We start from the raw sequence: 23,468 nt of genomic DNA, 5'->3' as shown, positions 1-23,468 counted from the left end.
ATTGCTTTGTCACGGGCAGTAAGCGCGGTAACTAATAATATAAACAAACCTAGGAAAATATGGCCGACCGTGACAATGACAGCTAAAATGGCGCCGACTTGTCAAATGAAGCGGCACGATTCCCGCGTAAAAATAACAATAATTATTTTATTACATTGTGTCTCGGATTTCAATTACGATAACAGCTTAAAAAATACGAGGAAAACTTTAAAAAATATACTTAAGTACTTATATTTGATATATTTTTAAAAAATAAACAGGCAAATACGGAAACCATATAAGAACCGCAATTGTTTAAAAGTTGACGGATGTCAAAAATTCTGCAGGAAGATTCGTTCTGAAACAACGTTCTACAAAAACTGATGATAATCAGTGAGGAAATAAGGAACTACATAATATCTAGTACTGATGAGCGAATAATTTACCTACTTAATACCATGACATCGCTAGAGGTTCGTGCTAATGCTAACGCCTGATAAAAACACATTGGCAGCATTTGACGCGCTCCGCGATTCCGATTTCCCTAATAGTTTTTGTCTATCTAAACTGTGAATTAACAATAGTAACTAGAGACTGTTATGTCATCGGATATTGTTGTTCGACTTTCGCAGTGTAAAAAAACTGGTAGCTTTTTATTTGTTATGTAAACTTACTTTTAAAAAGGTCTTTAACACGAACATTCTGCGTTTAAAGTTGTTATTGCATACAAAAACTAGATATATTTTTAAAATACAATATATCATATTTAAATATATTTATATTTTACAATAATACTTCGTAATAAATGCACAGACATCTCGACCGTGACAATGAACTGCGCGCGCGCAACAGACGCGAAACATTCAAATTAACTCATAGTTGTAACTTTTTTATACAATCTTGAAAAATATTCTTGACATTGTTGAGTTCAGTCAATCGTACAAATAGGATAGATTTTTGACAATATCAATGTAAATGAAACTGAAAAAAAAAATTGATGCGCGTGACTAGGTTTTAATACATTTTTGTGTATTTAATTAGACTATTATTAAATTTTTCTTCAATTTTTATTTTTTAATAGCCCTGAAATAACAATAAGGTATTGTCTATTTTTCCACAATAACGTTCCTGTAATAGGACTCTAAAATGCCTAGACGCAAAATCGATACCCAGGGACGGAGGACTAGCAGTTAACTAGCGATGGTAACCTAAACCTTCACGGTTGGCAGTGGCGAGTAGTGTGTCGAACAAGGTAACGCGGAGCCTTGAGAATGGTGTGTGGCGCAAGTTATAAGCTGTTAGAGGTTATGTTTATATTAATTTATTCGTGGGTCTGTGAGGTTTCACGTGTTAGGCTAAATTTATAAATATTATTTTAAATTTACAAATAGTTCTTGTAAAATGATTTATTAATAACGTCACAATATGCTTTTATATTTTTGTAACTGGCAACACTTTTGTGGTAGTTACTCGTTTCCCGCTTTAAATCTTTTTTGTACAGAATACCAACTGTCATCGACAAGGTTATTTAAGGCGGGAAATGCTGAGAAAAAGCTCAGTCGTCACTTGTCAGTTGTCTCGATAACTTAGTACCCTCTGCTACACAAACGCTGTACTGTAATAAATAGTTTACATATACGACAAAGGAGTTTACTTTATCAAGCACCCCAACATATCAGAAGCCAGGATAAAAGTAGAACTAAAAGTTCTACTTACCACGTCCACAGAAGTGAAAACGTAAGTAAAACTTTTGTTTTTTTTCTAATCTGCCTACCTACTGGCAATGTGAAGAAGGATTTTGCCCATTGTACAGCTAACTAGATTATCGTTTAAACTAGTGTAGTTGTATTATAAATAATTTTATGTTCATGAAATGCAAGTGTAAACAGAGTTTCATTGGTTTGTTCGTTCCGTTTTATCACGACAGTGTTATCAAGACTTACATGTACGCACATACACATGCACATAACCTTGCCAGGGCTACTCCCTGGAGGTTATACTCACATGTACGCACATACACATGCACATAACCTTGCCAGGGCTACTCCCTGGAGGTTATACTCACATGTACGCACATACACATGCACATAACCTTGCCAGGGCTACTCCCTGGAGGTTATACTCACATGTACGCACATACACATGCACATAACCTTGCCAGGGCTACTCCCTGGAGGTTATACTCACATGTACGCACATACACATGCACATAACCTTGCCAGGGCTACTCCCTGGAGGTTATACTCACATGTACGCACATACACATGCACATAACCTTGCCAGGGCTACTCCCTGGAGGTTATACTCACATGTACGCTCATACACATGCACGTAACCTTGCCAGGGCTACTCCCTGGAGGTTATACTCACATGTACGCACATACACATGCACATAACCTTGCCAGGGCTACTCCCTGGAGGTTATACTCACATGTACGCACATACACATGCACATAACCTTGCCAGGGCTACTCCCTGGAGGTTATACTCACATGTACGCACATACACATGCACATAACCTTGCCAGGGCTACTCCCTGGAGGTTATACTCGCACATGAACATACCAAAAGTCATGCAAAATACGCCTACAGATGTAAGTTAGTAAAGTTAATTATGAAGTATCTAATACACACAATCGTAAGTTTCAGGCAATACAATTGGGAATAATGCCGAAGCACAGGCAAAAATCCAGGCATGTGGACAGAAACAGTTCGCAGCAGGAAAGGAATGCTAGGACGCAGCCGAGGTCCAGAACTCCAGCCGTGCGTCGTAGCAGGTCACGTGAACGACGGTCGAGGAGAAGTAAGCGGGCGAGTAAGCGATCTTGTGAGCAACGACAGCTCCGGAGCCCTTCAGTGCACGAGGTAGGAGAGAATTCAAGAACTACTCATAAAGGCTTATCTAAAAGACGTAGAGTACAAAGTCAATCATCGCTGTCAAGTTCGGAGGAAAGGTCGCCTCGTAGGAAGAGAAGTGCTAATTTAAGTAATCTAGATATAGTTGAAAAACTTTTAAACGTTATAGCAAGTAAAAATACCACTGACGTAGATAAATTCCCTGTCTTAAATGTTGTACCTGATTTCGACCCAATGTGCCGTGAGCAGACTGTGGAGACCTGGATACATAAGGTTGAAGAATGCGCTCAGATTTATGGATGGTCTGATAAACAAATAGTCCATTATGCAATGCCCAAGCTCTGCGGCGTTGCTAAAACCTGGTATCAGGGTCTCCCCTCTCTGCTACATTCCTGGTCTGAATGGAAATTAAGGTTAACGGAGTCTTTTCCTTCACAAACTAACTATGCGGAGACACTTACTCAAATGTTGAATAAGAGAGCTAAGTTTGGCGAATCTCTTGAGGAATATTTTTATACTAAAATTAATCTGCTAAACCGTTGCAAAATCTATGGTAAGGATGCAGTCGACTGCATAATATACGGCATAGACGATAGGGGTGTTCGCCTAGGTGCTCAAGGGGCGCAATTCTCTGAACCCGAACAGTTGCTTAAGTTCTTTAAAAGTGTAAAAATTAATCAACCGATTGGTAACGATCCTAAAAATAAAAATACAGATCGACAGGAAAAGAAACCTGCTCAAAAATCGGATAATGATAAAAGGCCTAAGCCACAAAGTTTAAAATGTTATAATTGTAACGAGACTGGTCATCCATTTTTCCGTTGTTCTAAACCTACAATTAGATGCAATAATTGCAATTTGAGAGGTCATTTAGCAGATAACTGCCCTAATAAAACGAACCAAGCTCATAAAGCCAATGTAGAGTCCCAGTCTGTAATGGAAGTACATTCGACTGATAATATAAATGCTAAGTACAAAATTCCAATTAGAATTAATGGCAAAACACTTTTGTCTCATATTGATCTTGGAAGCGAATGTACCCTTATTAGACTGACTGACGCGATAAGTCTAGGAATTCAATGGAAAACTGAGTCCCTGCCTATTTTGAGGGGATTAGGTAATATTCCCTACCGGCCAGTAGGACGTGCGTTCGTTGATATAGATGTACAGGACATAATTGAAGAAAATGTTGAGATTTTGATTGTGACTGACGATATGATTAATGACCCGGTATTACTAGGACACACGTACACTGAACGTCCACAGATACAAATAACAAAAACTAATACAGATATAATTGTTAAGCGCTGCCAAGTTCACGATGACTCCAAGTTGATATTACTGACCTTTCAGTCTAATAATCTAAAACCACACACCACTAATGCTATAAAGGTAAAGTCAGATACAATTTTTTGCGGCAGGATTTACGTACACGGGACAATTAGAGGACGCCCAGGTTATGAATATTTTCTTCTTCCCGGTGAATATGACTTAAGTCTAGGATTAGGGACATTAATAATACAAAACATATGTGACAAAGACATAAATATGCCTATAGATACATTAGTGACACGAGCTCGGGTAGCGAGCACTCTAGACGTACCAAACACTTATAATATTTTGGACATACAATTAACTGACGAAGCTTTAAAATGCGGTAACATAACACAACAGCAGAAATTTGAACTTGTGAAATTGTTGGAGAAATATCGCAAATGTTTCTCATCTAATTTGCATGAACTGGGCTATACAACTAGTGTAGAGATGGAAATTAAGTTAAAAGATTCTGAGCCCGTGGTCTACCGGCCCTATCGCCTGTCATATTCTGATAGACAACTAGTACAATCTATGATTCAAGAAATGTTAGAGAGTGGCATCATCCGGGAATCTTCTTCGCCGTATGCAAGCCCTATAGTCCTCGTGCAAAAGAAATCTGGCGAAAAACGCCTATGTGTTGATTATAGGGCTTTAAACAGAAAGACCGTTAAGGAACATTTTCCACTCCCCCGCATAGAAGATCAATTGGATCTCTTGGCTGGTAATACCATGTTTATTACTCTCGATTTAGCATCAGGGTATTACCAAATTCCCATAGCTGAAGAATCCCGAGAAAGAACTGCCTTTATTACGCCCGACGGCCAATACGAATACAACCGTATGCCGTTCGGACTGGTAAACGCTCCCTCCGTATTCCAAAGGGCAATAAATAAAGTGTTAGCCAAGGTTAGAAACAAACATGTGCTTATATATATGGATGATGTTTTGATCCCAGGACGCTCTTTTGAAGATTGCCTAAAATTACTTGAGGAGGTTCTATTACTTCTCAAAAGCAGTGGACTTACTCTAAAACTTGAGAAATGCAAATTCTGCTTCGATAAGATAGAATATTTGGGATTCGAAGTCAGTGCGGATGGGATTAGGCCGGGGTCCTTAAAAACTGATGCGGTTTCAAAATTTTCCGTACCCCAGAACCAACATGACGTGCGCCGTTTTATTGGTTTGGCTAGTTTCTTCAGGAGATTTGTCAAGGGATTCGCAACAATAGCGAGACCATTGACCGAACTTCTGAAGAAGGATGCCAAATGGCGCTGGACTGAGGTTGAACAGAATTCCTTTGAGACCTTGAAGCAAAATTTGGTCCAAAGGCCAATCCTTGCTTTGTACGACCCTCGAGCAGAAACCCAACTGCATACTGATGCCAGCAAAATAGGCATAGCCGGCATTCTAATGCAAAAGGGAGAAACTGGTGTATTCCATCCAGTTGCTTATTACAGCCGTCAGACAACCACGGATGAGCAAAAGCTCCATTCGTATGAACTTGAAACATTGGCTGTAATAGCATCGCTAAATAAATTCCGCGTCTATTTGCTTGGGATTAAATTCACCATTTTGACTGATTGTAACTCTTTGCGTACAACCCTAACGAAACGGGACTTAATACCCCGAATAGCGAGATGGTGGATTCAATTCCAAGAATATGACTGTTCCATTGAATACAGACCTGGTGAAAGAATGGCACACGCTGATGCCCTTAGTAGATGTCCCATTCCCGACAATGACTGTGAAACGCGTGTGTTAGACGTGCTAAACGTAGGTTCCCAAGACTGGATCGCAACGGTACAAGACAACGATGATGAGACTAAACGTATTAAAAACGTGTTAACTGATCCGCAATCCCAAAACGCTGCAGACATCATTAAGAATTATAAAATCAAAAATGATAAGTTGTATCGTATCATTGAACCAGGCGTGCTTAGGTGGGTGGTGCCAAAGGGTGTGCGTTGGCAAATTCTCAGGGCGAATCACGATGAAGTCGGACACTTTGGCTTCGAAAAAACGCTAGAACGGATTAAGGCTACCTTTTGGTTCCCAAAAATACGTAAATTCACAAAAAAATATGTTAATGCATGTCTTGAATGTGCCCATCATAAAGTCCCGTCGGGAAGCAAAGCTGGCTTCCTTCATCCCATACCAAAAACTGAAATACCGTTTCACACTATCCACGCGGATCATCTAGGCCCATTCAATCGTAGCAAAAGAGGTAACTGCTATATACTTGTCATTATTGACTCTTTCACGAAATACATTAACATAACACCGGTCCGTAATACGAAGTCTACGACAAGTATACGTGTGCTTAAAGAACACATAAGCTACTTCGGTACACCAACGCGACTTATAACTGACCAGGGTACGAGTTTTACGGGAAAGAAATTTCAGGACTTTGTTAAATCGCTTGGTATAAAACATATATTTAATGCCGTAGCTACACCCCGAGCTAACGGCCAGGTGGAGCGGTATAACCGTACCATCCTTGCCGCATTGGGCTCCATGTCCCACGAAAAACCTAAGGGAAACTGGGACGAATACTTACCAGACATTCAATTAGGAATGAATACCACCATACACTCCACGACAAAGAAAACTCCTACAGAACTTCTCTTTGGCTATAGAGCTACCCACCCCTCTGTAGGAAACCTAAACGAGATCATAGAAGATGTAGGGGCCGACGTTAGTAATTTAGAAAGTTTACGTGAAACTGCAAAGACCTTGATAGAGGTACAACAAGACAAAGATAAGGCACGTTATGATTTACATAGGAAAAAGGGAAATAATTTTGTAGTTGGTGACCTAGTTAGGGTTCTTAGGAATGTTCCTAGTCAAGATGGCCAATCCAGAAAACTAGAAGCTAAATGTCGCGGGCCCTATAGAATTAAGAAAATCCTCCCAAACGATAGGTTTGTCATTGAAGACACCCCGTTAACAAAGAAAGGGAAAACTTATGAAGCTATTGTAGCACTAGACAAGCTGTTTCCATGGTTAAGTTTCGGTAGTGCTTATGATGACATGTCCTCAACCGATGAGGATGACGAAGTCCAATGTAACGAATAATGTAAGTCTCACAAGTCTAGCCTTTTGTCAAGTTAAATGAAAAGGTTCCTATTGATAATTAAAATACTATCAAACCAAGGCATCATTTATTACACTCTAAGGCAGGGATTGGCAATGTCATGGACAGTCCCTGGGCAAAGTCATGGCCGGCCTCGCGCCCTTGGAGATTATTAAGATCTTGGTCACCGTGTGGTCATGCAGGGAGCGATAGCGTCATGGTCACCTCCTGTATGTTCTCACGAGAAGATCATGTAAAGTCATGTTCAATTATTAAAAGGCAAATTATAAGTACTATGTGGTATTAACACGCGACCATGTCAAAGGTGGCAGTGTCATGGCCCCTGTTGGTCAAAAGCTTTTAGATCAGGAACATAATGTGAATGCTTGATTGTTAAATTCCCAGAGAATTATAATATTATAAGTAAAAGTAGATTATACAACACGGTGTTATAGATGATTATATTTATTTCTAATATAAAAATGTAAAAATTAATTAATTATGATAGTATCTCTTTTCAAGAGGCTGAAGTACTTTATTAATTCACAATTGTAAACTTTAATAATGTTTATATCACATTTCACATCAAGTTGGAACTATATATTCATGTTTGATCAGATTTCGTGAATAATGTACTAAGTAACTATTTCATAACATATTTGATTATGTATCCACGAGCTACTTTATAATATTTGCTTGTCGATATAGACTATGTAAACCTTATTCTTATCTTTGATGTAAACTTGGCTATCGGACATATCTAGTTATGTCAAATATTACTATTTTATAATTACTTACTTTTCATTGCATATCTTTACATAACGAGAGGTCTCGTTAATGTTAGTCGGATGGCCGAGTTGTTAGGCTAAATTTATAAATATTATTTTAAATTTACAAATAGTTCTTGTAAAATGATTTATTAATAACGTCACAATATGCTTTTATATTTTTGTAACTGGCAACACTTTTGTGGTAGTTACTCGTTTCCCGCTTTAAATCTTTTTTGTACAGAATACCAACTGTCATCGACAAGGTTATTTAAGGCGGGAAATGCTGAGAAAAAGCTCAGTCGTCACTTGTCAGTTGTCTCGATAACTTAGTACCCTCTGCTACACAAACGCTGTACTGTAATAAATAGTTTACATATACGACAAAGGAGTTTACTTTATCAAGCACCCCAACACACGATAGTTACTACGTGTGTGCGATACCTAAGCTGCTACGCTGCGATGTAGCATTAGGTTGCTACGCTTGTAGCTCGTAGACGATTATTTACAGGTCACACCCAATTTCGTAGCTAGAAATGGGTCATCAAAATGTACAAACTTAATTAGAAAACACATATTTGGTAAATTGTATATCAGGCATAGATTGATATTAATGTAATGTTTAGTTTGTTTCCAAATTAAATTCTATTTGCAAGCAAAAAAATACCCTAAATTCAAATTCGATATTTGCAAAAAAAAATATGTGTAGATAATATACCAACAAGTGTGATGCTTATTATAAGTGTTACATAGTCATCTTTGGCTCAACATATTTGACCATGGCTAGTGTACAACAAAAAGCTTGCAAATGTACACTTTACATTATATATTTTTGCATATTCATTTAAGTTCAAGTAACGTTTTTGACATTGTCATCGAACATCACAAAAATGTTATTTTACAAATGTAATTTGTTTTAAATATTACTGGAATTTCCTTACAAGAAAAGATTATTACAACTATTTCAGTCAACCAAAATTACTACAGTTCCCGCTCCCGCTCCCGCTTCAGCTTATTCCTTACACCGGCGACAACATCAGCGCAAACATTCGGCGTTCGTCGCATGCATCTGTACATACAACTGCGTACAACAGTCGAACACGCGAACAGAATAACAACATTATTTATTTCCTACAAGTTTATTCTACAGCGGAGAAAATTGAGCTATTATCGCGTCAATCGCCATTCGCCACCATAATGGAGGCAATAAATTGCTTATATGACGGGATGCGCCGTGAATACAACGCATTTTTCATCAAAATAAAGCCGTGTGTACAATTGAGGAATTTGACAGAACGTTGCGGACAATTCGAAATGAGGTTGGCGCCGATTCGACAGGAAAACATTTATTATTTTAATTCAGTTATTTTTAAATCTTATATGAGTACTCCTCTCAGAATATGATAGAGAACGTGGCCACAGGTCAAACCGCGCGTTTCAAAAATATTACTAGCGTCTAGCACCATTAGAAAGCATTTTGATTAAGCTAAACAAAAACGCATCTGAATATCGTTCCGTACTAAACCAATTATGAATAATAAAAATAGTTATTTGAAATAACAGTTCTGCAATTATAAGCTGGAAATAGAAAATTAAATGTTACTTAATACCAACGCAATTACGGCTGTGGGTGTTAAAGAGACCTATGATTAAATGCACGAACTGAATTAGAAAGAAGTATACAATGTGCCCATAACCAATTGGGATTTAAGATTTTGGCATAAAGTAAGAATTTGCAGAAGGGAAACCACACTTTTGCTTGATTTAAAATGTGACAACAAACACGTCCTTTTTGTAGCGCACTTGTTATCGATGTAGTTTTTAGTAAGTAAACTTTAAAAATAAATCTAGACACACGGCAGTGTGTCCGCCAAGTTCGAGCAAAAAAGGCGACACGAACCATTTCGGGCCAAATTCGACCCCCCTGTAACTCAAAATCTATTTTATTTACGCAATTCAAATTTCTAGTATCTGTTGAGACCCCCTCACTTATCTAAAATACAAAATTTCATTAATATACCTATTGTAGGTCTTGAGATATTGACGTCAGAAAATCGCTATTTTTACTATACACTCACTGACTGACTCACTCATCAAAAACCTAGACCACTTCCAATGGTCGTATTGACTTGAAATTTGGCATGGAGGTAGGTCTTTATGTCAAGGTAAAGGAAAAAATCTGAAAATGGCCAAGTGTGAGTCGGTTTCAAAATAATGAAGGTGTTTTATACCCGGTGTAAATTTATACCCCTAAGGAACTAAAACGAACTAAATTTATCTATATTTATATAATATATCTTCGAATGGTACAAAGGTTTGTATTTAGTCAAAGTAAAGTAAAAATCTGAAAACGGCCAAGTGTGAATCACTTTAGAAAATAACGAATGTGTAACTTTGATCCACGAACATAATATATGATAACATGTCATGTCAGTCAGTTGGTAAATCTAGTCATAGTTAATCTAGTTCATTTCTTTGTAAGAAACATAGTGCATATTAAAAAGTCTAAAAGATAGTATAAATGAGACATTTCTTTAACTAACTTCATCATAAGAAAAAAATAAAATAAACAACCTTACAAAAATAAATGAAATCCCACCCAAAACAAAAATGTGAAAGACTGCCAAGTTCGATAATATGGGAATGCTTTGCCTATAAAAGAAGTGAGATCTGAATAAGTACCAAGTTCCATACACATACCTCAGTTAAAAATAGTTACTTTTTAATGATGATTACTTGGCAAGTTTTAATAGAAAATTAAATACTTGATTCATTGCGTTTAGTAGGTTTATAACAAGGTGTATGAAAACTTGCCAAGTAACATCATAAAAAGTAACTATTTTTAACTGAGGTATGTGTATGGAACTTGGTACTTATTCAGATCTCACTTCTTTTATAGGCAAAGCATTCCCATATTATCGAACTTGGCAGTCTTTCACATTTTTGTTTTGGGTGGGATAGTCTATATCCAAAAATAAGATTAGTACATATAGGTAGGTATATTCTTCTATAGTGTTAACCTAAATCCAACGTTTACACGAAAACGCGTCCAAAAGATCATCAACAATTCTTTCAAATTCAAATCTATGACGCCTTAAATAAAGTGGGTGCTCTGCATACTACTCTATGGTAACACTTTATATAACAATGAAACATCTCGGTCCGCAAATAACAGCCGTTGACCCCCTCATTACCATGATATTACGATTCCACTCGATACAGCCGAACAAAGAGCCTCTAAAAACTAAAACAATGACAAATTACTCCGTAACATCCTGTATATGTTACGTGAGCTAGTGTTGTGTTTATCGATATCGATAAGGTGGATGATAAAGTGATTAATTGTCATCGTGACCTAATAATTAGGCGTGTTCCGAGTTTTTGATAGAGGTAATTTGAGACCTCATTTTCTATTAAAAATAAAAATGGACTAGCATTTGCTGGGAAATTCAAAAATTCGTTAAAAATAGTCAGAGTTGTAGCAAAAGAGGCTTAGGTATTATAAAATAGGTACCAAAAAAAAAAAACAATTTTCAATATTCAATCTAAACTTTTCCTCAAAACGTTATTAAAAACTTCCGAGAACCAAAATATTCCATTAGTTCCCCAAAAAAATATATCAGAACCTCATCTCGTACCCTCGTTTACAAACTCATTCTTAGAACGCAAAAATGTTTAAAGATTTCGTTTCACGCAAAATAAAACCTCACGACATTTTCTGTGTTAACATAACTTTACGCTTCATTTGTTATGTCAACCACTCTATTACAATGTCATAGGATTCATTATCCTGTAACTTTTTGTTCAGTGACAGCAAAAAGAATGTCTTGTTTATGTTTCTTTTGCCGATCGCACTGGCCGATAACTCTTGGCACGGTTACCGTGGACTTTCCAGTGAGTGACATGTGTGTTTGAATCACACAAGGTCATAGAACACATGGGTTTCCTCCAAAAAGATGACACTACACACCATTATAAATCATCCTCCGAGCCTTTTCCCAAACTATGTTGGGGTCGGCTTCCAGTCTAACCGGATTCAGCTGAGTACCAGTGCTTTACAAGAAGCGACTGCCTATCTGACCTCCTCAACCCAGTTACCCGGGCAACCCGATACACACCATTATAAATGTTACCCAGAAAACAGAGAGGCTAAGTATCCATTTATAAATATGCCATCATTTCCTCAGATTTCATGCGTCTGCCTTGAATTTGTCACAGCTGAAATCTTGAAATATATGTAGAGGACGATTGTTTAGTTAGGCCCGGTTGTTCGTACGTTACCGTAAAGTTAAAGTTAAAATTTGACCGATGTCAATTTTGACCACGGTTAATTTGACATTTTTACTATGAAATTTTAACGTTCAACAACGCTTTTTAAATTTAACCCCGGTAAATTTTACTTTAACTAGAATTTAACCCTAACCTTGACGTAACCGAGCTTCGAACAACCGGGCATTAGTGGCAGTGTTGGCAGTGTTCCTCTGCCAGACTAATTTGTCTTATTGTCTTGAAGATAATAAAATTCCGTAGGTAGTACTCTACAATTTGGAAATGTGTGGAAACTTTTCAAACAGAGAGCAATAAGGTTTGATTTAAAGGGGAATAAACCACTCTTCCAAAATACTTCAACGGTATGGCCGACAATCGGCTAGACTTGAAATGGCTCTAAATGCCAAACGAATACGAAAGTGTTAACATAAATAAACATCCCATTAAAAGCCAATAAATTATCTGCGATCCATTATACATTCAAGAGATTTGCGATTCCAACTTCATTACGTGTTTGTCTGTGTGTGTGCTCGGCATACATTTCCATTCATTCATAGCGTATTCATTGAATAGGTTCTATATTTGAAAGTCATTACGAACTGTTTTATTAATGGCCAGTTCTGTTTTTACCTACTAAGTTAATTGTACGTAGAGGTTGTATTTACTAAGTTAGGTGAACATAGAGATACTGATTGCACTATATAGTTCAGTTGTTTTTGGTACCGTGCAACCGTGCGTCCGACTTATTTATTATAAGAGCCTGCAAGGGCCTATTTAAAAAAAAAGTTAAGGTTTTGAGTTACAGCTTAGTGTGATGTACCATTAGTACAGTGGCTGCAATTGTGCACATTTTGGAAACAGGGCTATACAAATTGTTTCTCGTATGGAAGATTGAAACCTAAGCTTTAGTTAGACAATAAAAAAAGCGATTTCTTAAAAACTTTTTATCGGCCTAGAAGTCAGTGTCTAATGGATGTTCCAGAGTTTATACGCCACCGACTTCTAGGCCGATGCACCTAAGAATAGTTTTTTTTTGCTTTTCAGTGTTTTTGGGAGTCGGTTTTATTTTTTTGTAAAAAGTTTTTTATTTTTGGCTTTTCAGTGACAAGCATAGTTGTCACTATCCGCATTTATGGAAAGTTCTCATCAATACGAATAATATAAGCCCAAACACGAGGTAGTTTACATATTCAGTTGTCGAGTTCCCTCGACCTTCACCAGTCTCCATCATCAGGTCAGCTCCAAACCTTCACAGTTGCAAAGGTCTCGTCAATACAAATAATATAAGCCCAAACACGATCTAGTTTACATATTCAGTTGTCGAGTTCCCTCGACCTTCTCTCGTCTCCATCATCAGGTCAGCTCCAAACCTTCACTGTTGCATAGTGTTATCAGACATACACCTCATCGTCAAGTTTTTAACCTATGCACGCCTACAATTTTCGAAAGTTGCCCTCGAATTCTCAGGGTTTCCACCATCAGATCCTGACCTGGTGATTATGGGACCACCTGGAAGGTATACCCTATCCAACAAAAGAAAATTTTGCAAATCGGTCCAGGCGTCTTCGAGTAATCGGTGAAAATACATTAAAAAAAAAAAAAAAGATCCCGACGAATTGAGAACCTCCTCCTTTTTGGGAAGTCGGTTAAAAACTACATTCTAATACATAGAAGAATTTTGCTTTCAGTAATATTGCTTGGCTGTTGAGTTAGTATTGGAAAAAACAAAAATAATTTAGAGGTACCTAAAGCTATAAAGAAATAATACTTATGCCTGATTATTTAGAACTAGAATACCTCGTGGGATTAAGATAACCAATCTTAAAATTATCGTGGAACACAGACACACATGATATTAAAATAATATATTTTTGTTTCGAACTAAATAATTACGACTTTCTTTTCCGGTAGACTAAGGGTCAATTCCCACTGAAAGAGCAGCGGCCGGCAGCGGCCGTAAGAGCACGGAAAATGTAAGAGCGCGGCGCGGTGCGGCGCCGCGCTCGCGCTCAATCCCTTGCAATTACGGCCGCTGCCGGCCGCTGCCGGCCGCTGCTCTTTCAGTGGGAATTGACCCTAAATACGCCAACGTCTGGCTACTTTTATTGCAAACCGGTTATTTCACTCAATAAACATAGAAATATACATTGCTAATAATCGTAACAGAAAAAAATATAGGTAAATATGCATCTAGTGGAGGTGGAGTACAGGCAAGCTGCAGACTTTTAGTCGGCCGATCGGTTCGTTTGGGATCATAAATCAGTATGAAGAAGTACGCACATTTCACAGATCAGATATTTAGCCGGTATCAGACCTGACTAAAAACTATGATTAGGATTACTTTTTAAAAGTTGCCGACCATTGGGTAAACTATCGGCCGACTGTTTAGTCTTCAATGTGCGGGTAATTACTCTTATTATTCATCTTCAGTGATTATCGCAATCAGAGAAAAAACCTATTGACAGCTAATCCTGCAGTGTGAAAATTGTTATTTATAGCGATGTTGTTAACAATTGGTAAATTATGTGAAGAACAATAGTAGTCAGTTGGCCTATCTGTAGATAGAGGCATTTTATTTCAACCAAGATATTATGAAAAGTTGCATCGTTTCAGTAGAATTTAAAGATGCATACCATTGAATATTGAATTTTTACGTTCACGGCAGATCAGCAATGTTCATAATCGAAGGTATAAATAAAATACTTTATGGATTGTGATTGAAATGCACCCATACTAAAAACAGAATTATTATCATAAAACATAACATTTTATAACCGATATCTGGAGCCCAATAAAGAGATACGTAACTAAAATGGCGCATAGGCACATTATAAAACTTTTCAAGAACATCAACAATACATGCCTATAGATTAAATAATAATCTGTAATTCCAGTACATTCCTCTTTTTGGGTAGAAACAGTGTCTACGTATCTAAGAGAATTTTGCATATAGATTATATGATACAAATAGATTACATATTTCGAGATTATTTAATTTATTACTTAAGTCTGGAAATAACAAACGCTTGCTAACTCTTGTTTTTTTTTTTAAATTAACTTATGTCATTTGTACGTAGATTATCATCATCTGCCTAGCCTGTTTCCCAAATATGTTGGGGTAGTGGTACTTACCAGCGACTACGAGCTGAGTACCAGTGTTTTACAAAGAGCGCCTGCCTATCTGATCTCCTCAACCCAGTTACCCGGGCAACCCAATACCTTAGGTAAGACTGGTATCAGACTTAGGTGCTGGCTTCACATCAGTGCAGTCGTTACGTGCACAGCCGTAACAATACTGCCAAAGACAATGTTCAATGACAGCCGGTACCTCCAGTTCATAGGGCCCTCCGAAACACGGATTATATTTAGATATTATCAAAAACTAAATCCGGCAAGTAAATAAAACACAATGTGATCTTAAAATGGAATCTATTTTAAAGCATTTAAGGTTATCGAAAAGCTATTTACGAGCATCAAAATAAAATGAGTCATACCTACTTAAGAGGTACCTACATCGGGCCATTGGCCCATTTTTTGTGGCCTGCTGTACATCAAATCAAGTGTTCCTTTTAGTATGATATTACACTACAGTGAATAACAGTTTTTTGCCAGTAGGTGTATCAAAATGGCGCTTGTAATTAATTTTACTGACGAATGATCAACCGTTAGGATGTCATGTCAATCATAGTTTGATGGGTTGTCATCTTAGATTGATAATAAAGATTTCATACAGTTTTTTTTCGATGTGGACACTTGTATTTGCTCTATCGCTACATTAACATAAAGGTTCCTAGTTGACTACGGACCCCAATTAAAATGAGACTGTGTCTATGTCATGGAAAAGTTATGAATTCGGAAACTTCAGATGAACTGGAATTTAATCTACAAATAAAACAAAGTAAAGGAAACATTAAAATTCAACGATGCGTCAAAAAACATTGTTGACATGATTCTGTGACATTTTATCTAACTATAAAAATAGCCAGTCTAATTGAACCAGTGGGTCTATGACTTCGATTGGTAACCTTTAGAATGCGGCACGTGCGTTCGTGCCAAATATCCGTGACGAAGTGATAATTCAAGCGTTGCTTTGGCCAGTCGCTAGGCGCTTGACAGCTAAAGCCTCCATGGTTAAATAAATAAAAAGTATTCTTTTTAACATTCGAATTTGGAATTTTATTTTTATTTATTTATTGAGACAATATTTGAATTCAAATTAAAATCAGATAGAATTTTATTATTCTTTCAAAGTTACCCGGCACTATTCAAATTTTAATTCAAAGTGAAATATCGTCATGTTTAAATACTGCAAATCATGTTTTGGTTCCATTTTATTTTTTGCATTATTGTTTAATACGTAACAATATTGTTAAGTCGCGATGATCAAGCATTGAATTAATTGCCAAAATGACGTGCGAAAAACGGGGACCTACACCGTCGGACTAACATCACTTTAATTTAAGACAGTAAACACCAACAATATCTAACACTAACTATGTGTTCCCGAGTTTTCACCCGCGTCCCATGCTACTGCCCGTTAGTTGCAGCCTTTTTTATCGTCCCACTGCTGGGCACAGGCCTCCTCTCACATGGAGAAGATTCTCAGATTGAGCGCTAATATTGACTTCTGCCCGTACCAGGATGAAATATAGCCTACGTTATTCGGGGAGAATGTAGTTTTTCAACAGTGACAGAATTTTTCAAATCGAATTAGTAGTTTCGGAGCTTTCTGAGTACAACGCAACAACCAAAATAATGTTTCCTCTTTATTATATTTGTTTAGAAGATAAAACTTGAGCAAGCCACCCAGGATGCTTGACCCATTAGGCTTGACAATTTGTGGGTGGTCTTTAAAAAGGATATATCAAACTTAGTTTATTTGGCACATCTATGGGACACAATTGAATAGATTGCTGTGTGGGAGATCATACGGTTTCCGTACGCTATTTATAAACTATGATAGAGTGGACCATTTTGTTGATTAATGGATTAAAGGCTATAAAAATAGAGGACCCCAATTGGTTGTCGGCGTTTTATTCCTTTTGAGGTTATTTTTTTAGGCACGTTAAACTGTAGGTCCCGGCTTTCATTGAACATCCTTGGCAGTCGTTACGGGTAGTCAGAAGCCAGTAAGTCTGACACCAGTCTAACCAAGGGGTATCGGGTTGCCCGGGATACTGGGTTGAGGAGGTCAGATAGGCAGTCGCTTCTTGTAAAGCACTGGTACTCAGCTGAATCCGGTTAGACTGGAAGCCGACCCCAACATGATTGGGAAAAGGCTCGGAGGATGATGAGGACATTTTTTTATGTCGCTACGTCATTTTTGAAACGATGTGCCCTAAGTTATTTTTATGGAAATAAGTGTATCTATCACAGACACCAATGACTTAGGTGATGGAACACGTCTTAGGAAATGGACAGTACCTAAATTTGAAATCGCTAATCCGCCCTGAACAAGCGCAGTGATTGAAACTCATTCAGTACCCCAGGCGAGAACCCTGTGATCTTGAGTGGGCCAATAATAAGGCTGATCTATCTATCAACAATAATACAATACGCATAATATAGACTTTAGAGATTTACGAAGACTTAAGATTTGTAGTGTTTATTTACCCAGTTCATACTTTTTTTTGTCGTAACGTTCTGTTGAAAATCTCTTCCTTTCTCTACAAAGTGATTGTTCCCTTCATTGATATACTTACTTACACTGCGATAAATGATGCAACATATTACCTTCTTATTATACAATACACATCGTAAAAAAACAACAAAAATAACTCAAAGTAACCGCGAAAGGGAGAGAAATCCTTTCACCTGTACTATTCCAAATAATGATAATTTCATTGCAAAATGAACTTTAAACTTCAACCAATAGAGTCGTTTTTACATTTACGATAGGTACGCTGTTTACCGAAGTTCAGAAAAAAATAAGTTTAAAGCTTCGATCGTAATAGATTAATTGGTGGTTATTTATTAGAAAGTTATTCGTTTGAATGCAATTGATTTGGTTACATATTGAAGTCGTTCCTACTAGGACTTCTTTCTTTCACTTATTTCATAACACAGCCAGTTAATGTCAGCAAATTCATACTGAGGGTTGAAAATTAATTGAGTCAGTTCAATCGAGAATTCAATTAAATCACTTACTACGCATTTGTAAAGAACCCGATAAATCTTTCCATAGCTTCTGTTTCATCTCATATAAGGGCAAAACTATTTAATGACGCCATTTCGAATACATAATGCAAATAAATAAATAACTATTTATTTTATAAAATTGCTCAAGATTACATAAATAACAAAGAACAATATGACTCAAGATTTAATGAAAAAAAGATGAAACATCGTTTCTATAATTTTCTTTGATGGAGTTTTAACTAATTAGAGATTTAATATTTTAATTTAAGTCAGAACGGATGGCTTAATTGCATGCTACTCGTTCATCAGTTTTTCCCATGATATCATTGTTTTAAATGCGCATGCGATCTTTACTGACAATCCTGCATGTCATAGACTAACTATAATTGTTGTAATACTAAAGTAAACAAGCCTCGAGAAATTGAAACGGCGCAGTTTATGAAAGCTCACTTCATAAGAGACGAGTCTAGAAATATTTTCCTATATTCTAACAATACCCAACAAATACAGACAACAACCAATACAAAAAATACGACAACATATAAACCAATAAAATACAAGTGACATAAAGTCCCATAAAAACGTAAAATAAATAAAAATAATGGCGTGCGAGGGACATACGTGACATGAAAAGCTTTAATACCATAGACAAAATGAGGTGCTGTATGTAGAATGAAGTGATTCCCCATGCTAAATAATAAATAAACCTTCAAAATGATAACCTCATGCCAATTCGAAAAATAAAAATAAAATAGTGTTCAAATTTAAATTTGAAAGTGACGTCACAGTGTGGTAAGCCCGTCATGCCGTGCGTGGCGCTTACCCTTGGGCCGGCTAGGAGGGGCCGCGGGTGCTCCGCCCTGGGATTCGGGCGCCATGTCACCGGTCTCTACATCTGTAAAATACTTGGAAGTGAGTACTATGTTCTAGAAATCATTATTTTATCCCCTGGCACAATATTTAAGGTTGTCTGTGCTAGAAAAAATACACTAGGTAAGTGCCTATAGGTACCTATCTCTATTCATACTGCCATTGAATGGTGGTTGTTATATGTTTAAAATAAGTCCTATATGAGATCGGCGCTGAGCAATATGGGGATTTATCAGTACCTAACAAACAATTTTCTTTCAATTGGTTCTTCAGTTACCTACTTATATCAATACAAAAAATAACCAACTTAAACTTTTTGATCGCACACTTTCTTAAACCACATGAAATAATAACGGTAATCAAATTCATTAGTCGATTATTAAAATACAATCGAGAACATTTCGCCGTCAAAATAGAAAGTAGACACGATGCATAGTATGAATGCAATGCACAATAGTTCGAATCAACCATTGTTTTAAGAAAGTTCACCACATAGGGCAACGTTGCATTTCAACCATCATGATAATGTAGCCTCCTAGTCGATTATCGGTCACGGCGGCTGTTCTCATATAAGGAGATCAGCCAGCTGCGCAGGACATAATAGTGCACAAGCATTTGCGCAGACACAGATGCACTCCCTATTCCTTCACTCTCATAGCCCGATGGGACGGTAATCCGACACGACCGGAGAGAGATCAGGCATCATCATACAATGTTTATAGCTCACGATGTAGGGCCGTGTCCGAGATAAAGTTATCGACCTTTCATTCGATTCAATATACTGTATCGATAAATTGATTGATGTGCACTAATCCAGTCAAAGCTGATAAATTAGAATTACCATTAGGCTTATCAACTACAATGAGCGTAACTTCAGATTCGAGTTCTTACATTAGACAGTTCTCGATTAAATTGTGGTATGGTTTATGTAGTTTTGTTATTGAGATTAATCGATTCTTGTAGTTGAAATGTCGAGTGGCTATTTGATAGATCGGTTTTACAGCCCTATGGTAGGGCAGACGCGTATTATGTTTGCATGGAATCCACAGCATGACGAACAAGTTTTTGGATAGAAATACCCAAATTACAACCTCTATAAACAACACAACTAATGATTAATCCTATAAGAGTTTTCCCGAAGATTTTTTCTTCGCACTTAATTTCAGAGTCGACACCGGTCAGTGCGCAGACGTCGGGAATCCCAACCATTATTAATTAACCAAAATTACAAAGCTAAACAATTCCGAATAAAGTTCTACATCATTATATCAGTCATTACCTACATTATTGTTATAATGACTTAAGTCACACTTTAGCATTATTAACCCTAACTAATTTTAGCTACTACGTTTTTACCCGAATGACTTTGTAAATTTATACCCTATGACTAAGACTAAAGATTTAAAATTACTTATTTAATTGTTGTTTGTTTAGATTCACCTTGCGTTTTGGTCAGGTCAAGATGACCGATAACAATAACAATATTTTTATTTATTTGCCTCCACAGTCTGAATTCATGAATGTTTTCATAGAAGCTATTTTCTGCTGAACTATAAGAAATAAGAGACACATTCGCTCTAGCTAAGAAAATTATATGCCTGATATCTTTGTCTTCTTGTATATGTCGTAGCCATATCGTAGAATTGACCACTTCATGAAAAGCTTGAGCATTTCATGAAATGGTTGCGTTTCATAACTTCGATTGCAAATATAAAGAGTAAGAACTTGTTCCTGTCCTTTAAGTCCGACATACATAATAATTTAAATAAAATAGGAACTTTAGTAACATTTTAGGAATCTTAAAATAGAACACACTTAATCTTAAATGACGTAACCTGTAGGTTCACTGCCTCGTTGGTCTAGCTGTCGCAAGCGCAGCTGTCGAGCACGAGGTCTTGATTCCCGGGTCGAGCCGAAATCGCTTTGTGGGTTTTAGAGACTTTCACGAAACAGCCCGCAGCTTGGAAGTTGGTATTTGTGCATCGGAGAGCACGTAAATGTCGGTCCTGCGCCTGATCTCTCTCCGATCGTGTTGGATTGCCGTCCCATCGGGCTATGGAAGTGAAGGAATAGTGAGTGCAGCTGTGTCTGTGTGTCACCTCGCAAATTCTTGTGCACTATAATATGCCTCGCGCAGTTGGCTAATCTCCTTACATGAGAACAGCCGCCGTAGCCGATAATTGGCTAAGAGGACATTATTGTTGCATACTATGTTGCAGACTATAGGGGTAGACGAGTTTCCCCACCTTACCTAGGTCTGCGCTCAGCTGGCTCGTTTGGGATGCGTTCTGAGAGCGGTGGGTTCTTGTATCTGGTGGATGTTACACTCGCTACTACTCGCAAGAAGTTATAAGGGTTACATCGCTGGTAAATAATTCCATGGGGTTTGGAGTAAGCAAATTAAACAGAAAAGTATGTTCCTGTCATTTATATTATTATTAATAACACAATAATAGTCAATAAATAGCTCAATGGGTTTCTTTGGGATATAAACCTATTTTTAATGTATTGAATCATTTTTAGTCGTCCACCTTATCCAACAGTTTTATGAACTTCCTTTAATATTTCAAAATACTTCTCCATCGGAATTATACGCATAGTAGGATCGTCGACGCATTTTTTATTAAATATAAGATATTCCTCATCTGCAGTTTCCATAACGTCATATTTTGAGAGCCAGTAATAGTCCATGGACGTCTTTGGCGTGGTCACCCTACTGTTCTTGATTTGTTTTATAACCTTATAATTAAAAACGTTGTTATAATTCACCAACGTAGAATTATTTTATATTATTATTATTTTCGTCGTACACTCTTTTGTCACTTTCTTCCTCAAACGAATTATTCAATTTTTCGCTGCGAGAATTTTCAATGCAGTCAACGGCCGCCATCTTCAAACGTAAATAAAGCGCTGGCAGCGCCCCTAGGGGCAATTTACATAACTATTTTACGATGTGATCAATTAATTTTGATAATTTCATGAAGAAGCCGAGCTTTTAGTTGCACATATCGAGAAACGATTTCTCATCATTGATTTGGCCAAGTCACATCATGATGTGGCCAATAAACAGTGAAACATTTCATGAAACGGGACCATTTCATGAAATGGTCGAGTCATTTCATGAAGTGGTCAAGTCTACGATAAGGCCACCACATATATACTTTAAATTCAACAACATTGTGTCTTTGTTAATGACCAAATGGAGAATCAATATTTTTAAACCCACAAAACATGACAGGGATTCAATTAATACTCTTTTGTTATTCTTAAAGTATTAATTACCTCAGCTGTTCCCAAATGGGGTTCCGCGGAACCCTGAGGTTCCGTGACAGGCTCTCAGGGGTTCCGTGGAAAATTCAAGATTTCCATGTGGTAAATCATTTCACTTTTGACAATATTAAATTATTATTCATTTTCAACTAAATTGTTTTAAATATTGCATTCCAAAATTCCATTTAGGCACCATGTAGGTGGGTACCACTCGGGAGTGTAAGTAGGTACGAGTTCGCGACAAGTGGCGGGGGAAGGACACGGCAGCAGATAATTTAATTCCGTTTTTTACAAATTGTAGATTTACTTAATAACTCCAGGTCTTCGGCAATCGGCAAAAATAGGTAGCGAGTCGGCCAAAAATCACCGCATTTTTTGGGCTTATTTCATCGCCAGGATTATACGTTTTCATTCATTTGACACGACGTGAAATGACACGGCATACGAGTATTTCCAGTGGCTATTTCACCATGAAGCAAAAAGTATTTCCAATTTTTGCACCTCCGCGAATCCGAAAATTTCGCGCTCGTTTCGCTCGCGACACCATGTTACGTGTTATGCTTTTATGTTCTTTTAATTGCTCAGGTATCCAACACCGACAAAATTTCGCGCTCTTCCGTCGAGGTTTCCTTTAATGTTTATTTTTTATTCCTCTGGTTCAGAAAAAGCAATAGCGCTTTCTTCGCCAACTGCTTCTTTTCATTTGCATTTGCTTTTTTGTGTGGATATTGTACTTTTTGAGACCTTATTAATTTACAGTGGTTTTTTTTTATTTTGTGTAGGTACTACCACTAAAAAAAATCGCGCTCGCTTCGCTCGCGATCTCGGCTACCACTGAATGTCTTTCAATGCTAGCGGGTGCTTGGAACTTCTTCTTTTAGTTAAAAAAAATCGCGCTCGCTCGCCTCGCACCTGTACAAACCCAATCT

At 37.3% G+C, this 23,468-nt stretch overlaps 1 protein-coding gene across 2 annotated transcripts in view; it reads right to left on the bottom strand.

Annotated features, from left to right (window-relative positions):
- The window catches only part of LOC124637201 (aquaporin AQPAe.a), an 89,572-nt gene that overhangs the window by 52,792 nt on the left and 13,312 nt on the right, over positions 1-23,468 (bottom strand). Inside the window, exon 2 of one of the 2 annotated variants that reach the window (XM_047173564.1) lies at positions 19,223-19,294. The exons of the other annotated variant lie outside the window; for it this stretch is intronic. Coding sequence (XP_047029520.1) covers positions 19,223-19,294 — 72 coding nt within the window. The remainder of the gene's footprint in view (positions 1-19,222; positions 19,295-23,468) is intronic. 2 annotated transcript variants of the gene reach the window in all.

The sequence above is a fragment of the Helicoverpa zea genome, chromosome 2 (genome assembly GCF_022581195.2).
Source record: "Helicoverpa zea isolate HzStark_Cry1AcR chromosome 2, ilHelZeax1.1, whole genome shotgun sequence".
Lineage (NCBI taxonomy): Eukaryota > Metazoa > Arthropoda > Insecta > Lepidoptera > Noctuidae > Helicoverpa > Helicoverpa zea.
This window is presented reverse-complemented; position numbering and strand designations above follow the sequence as displayed.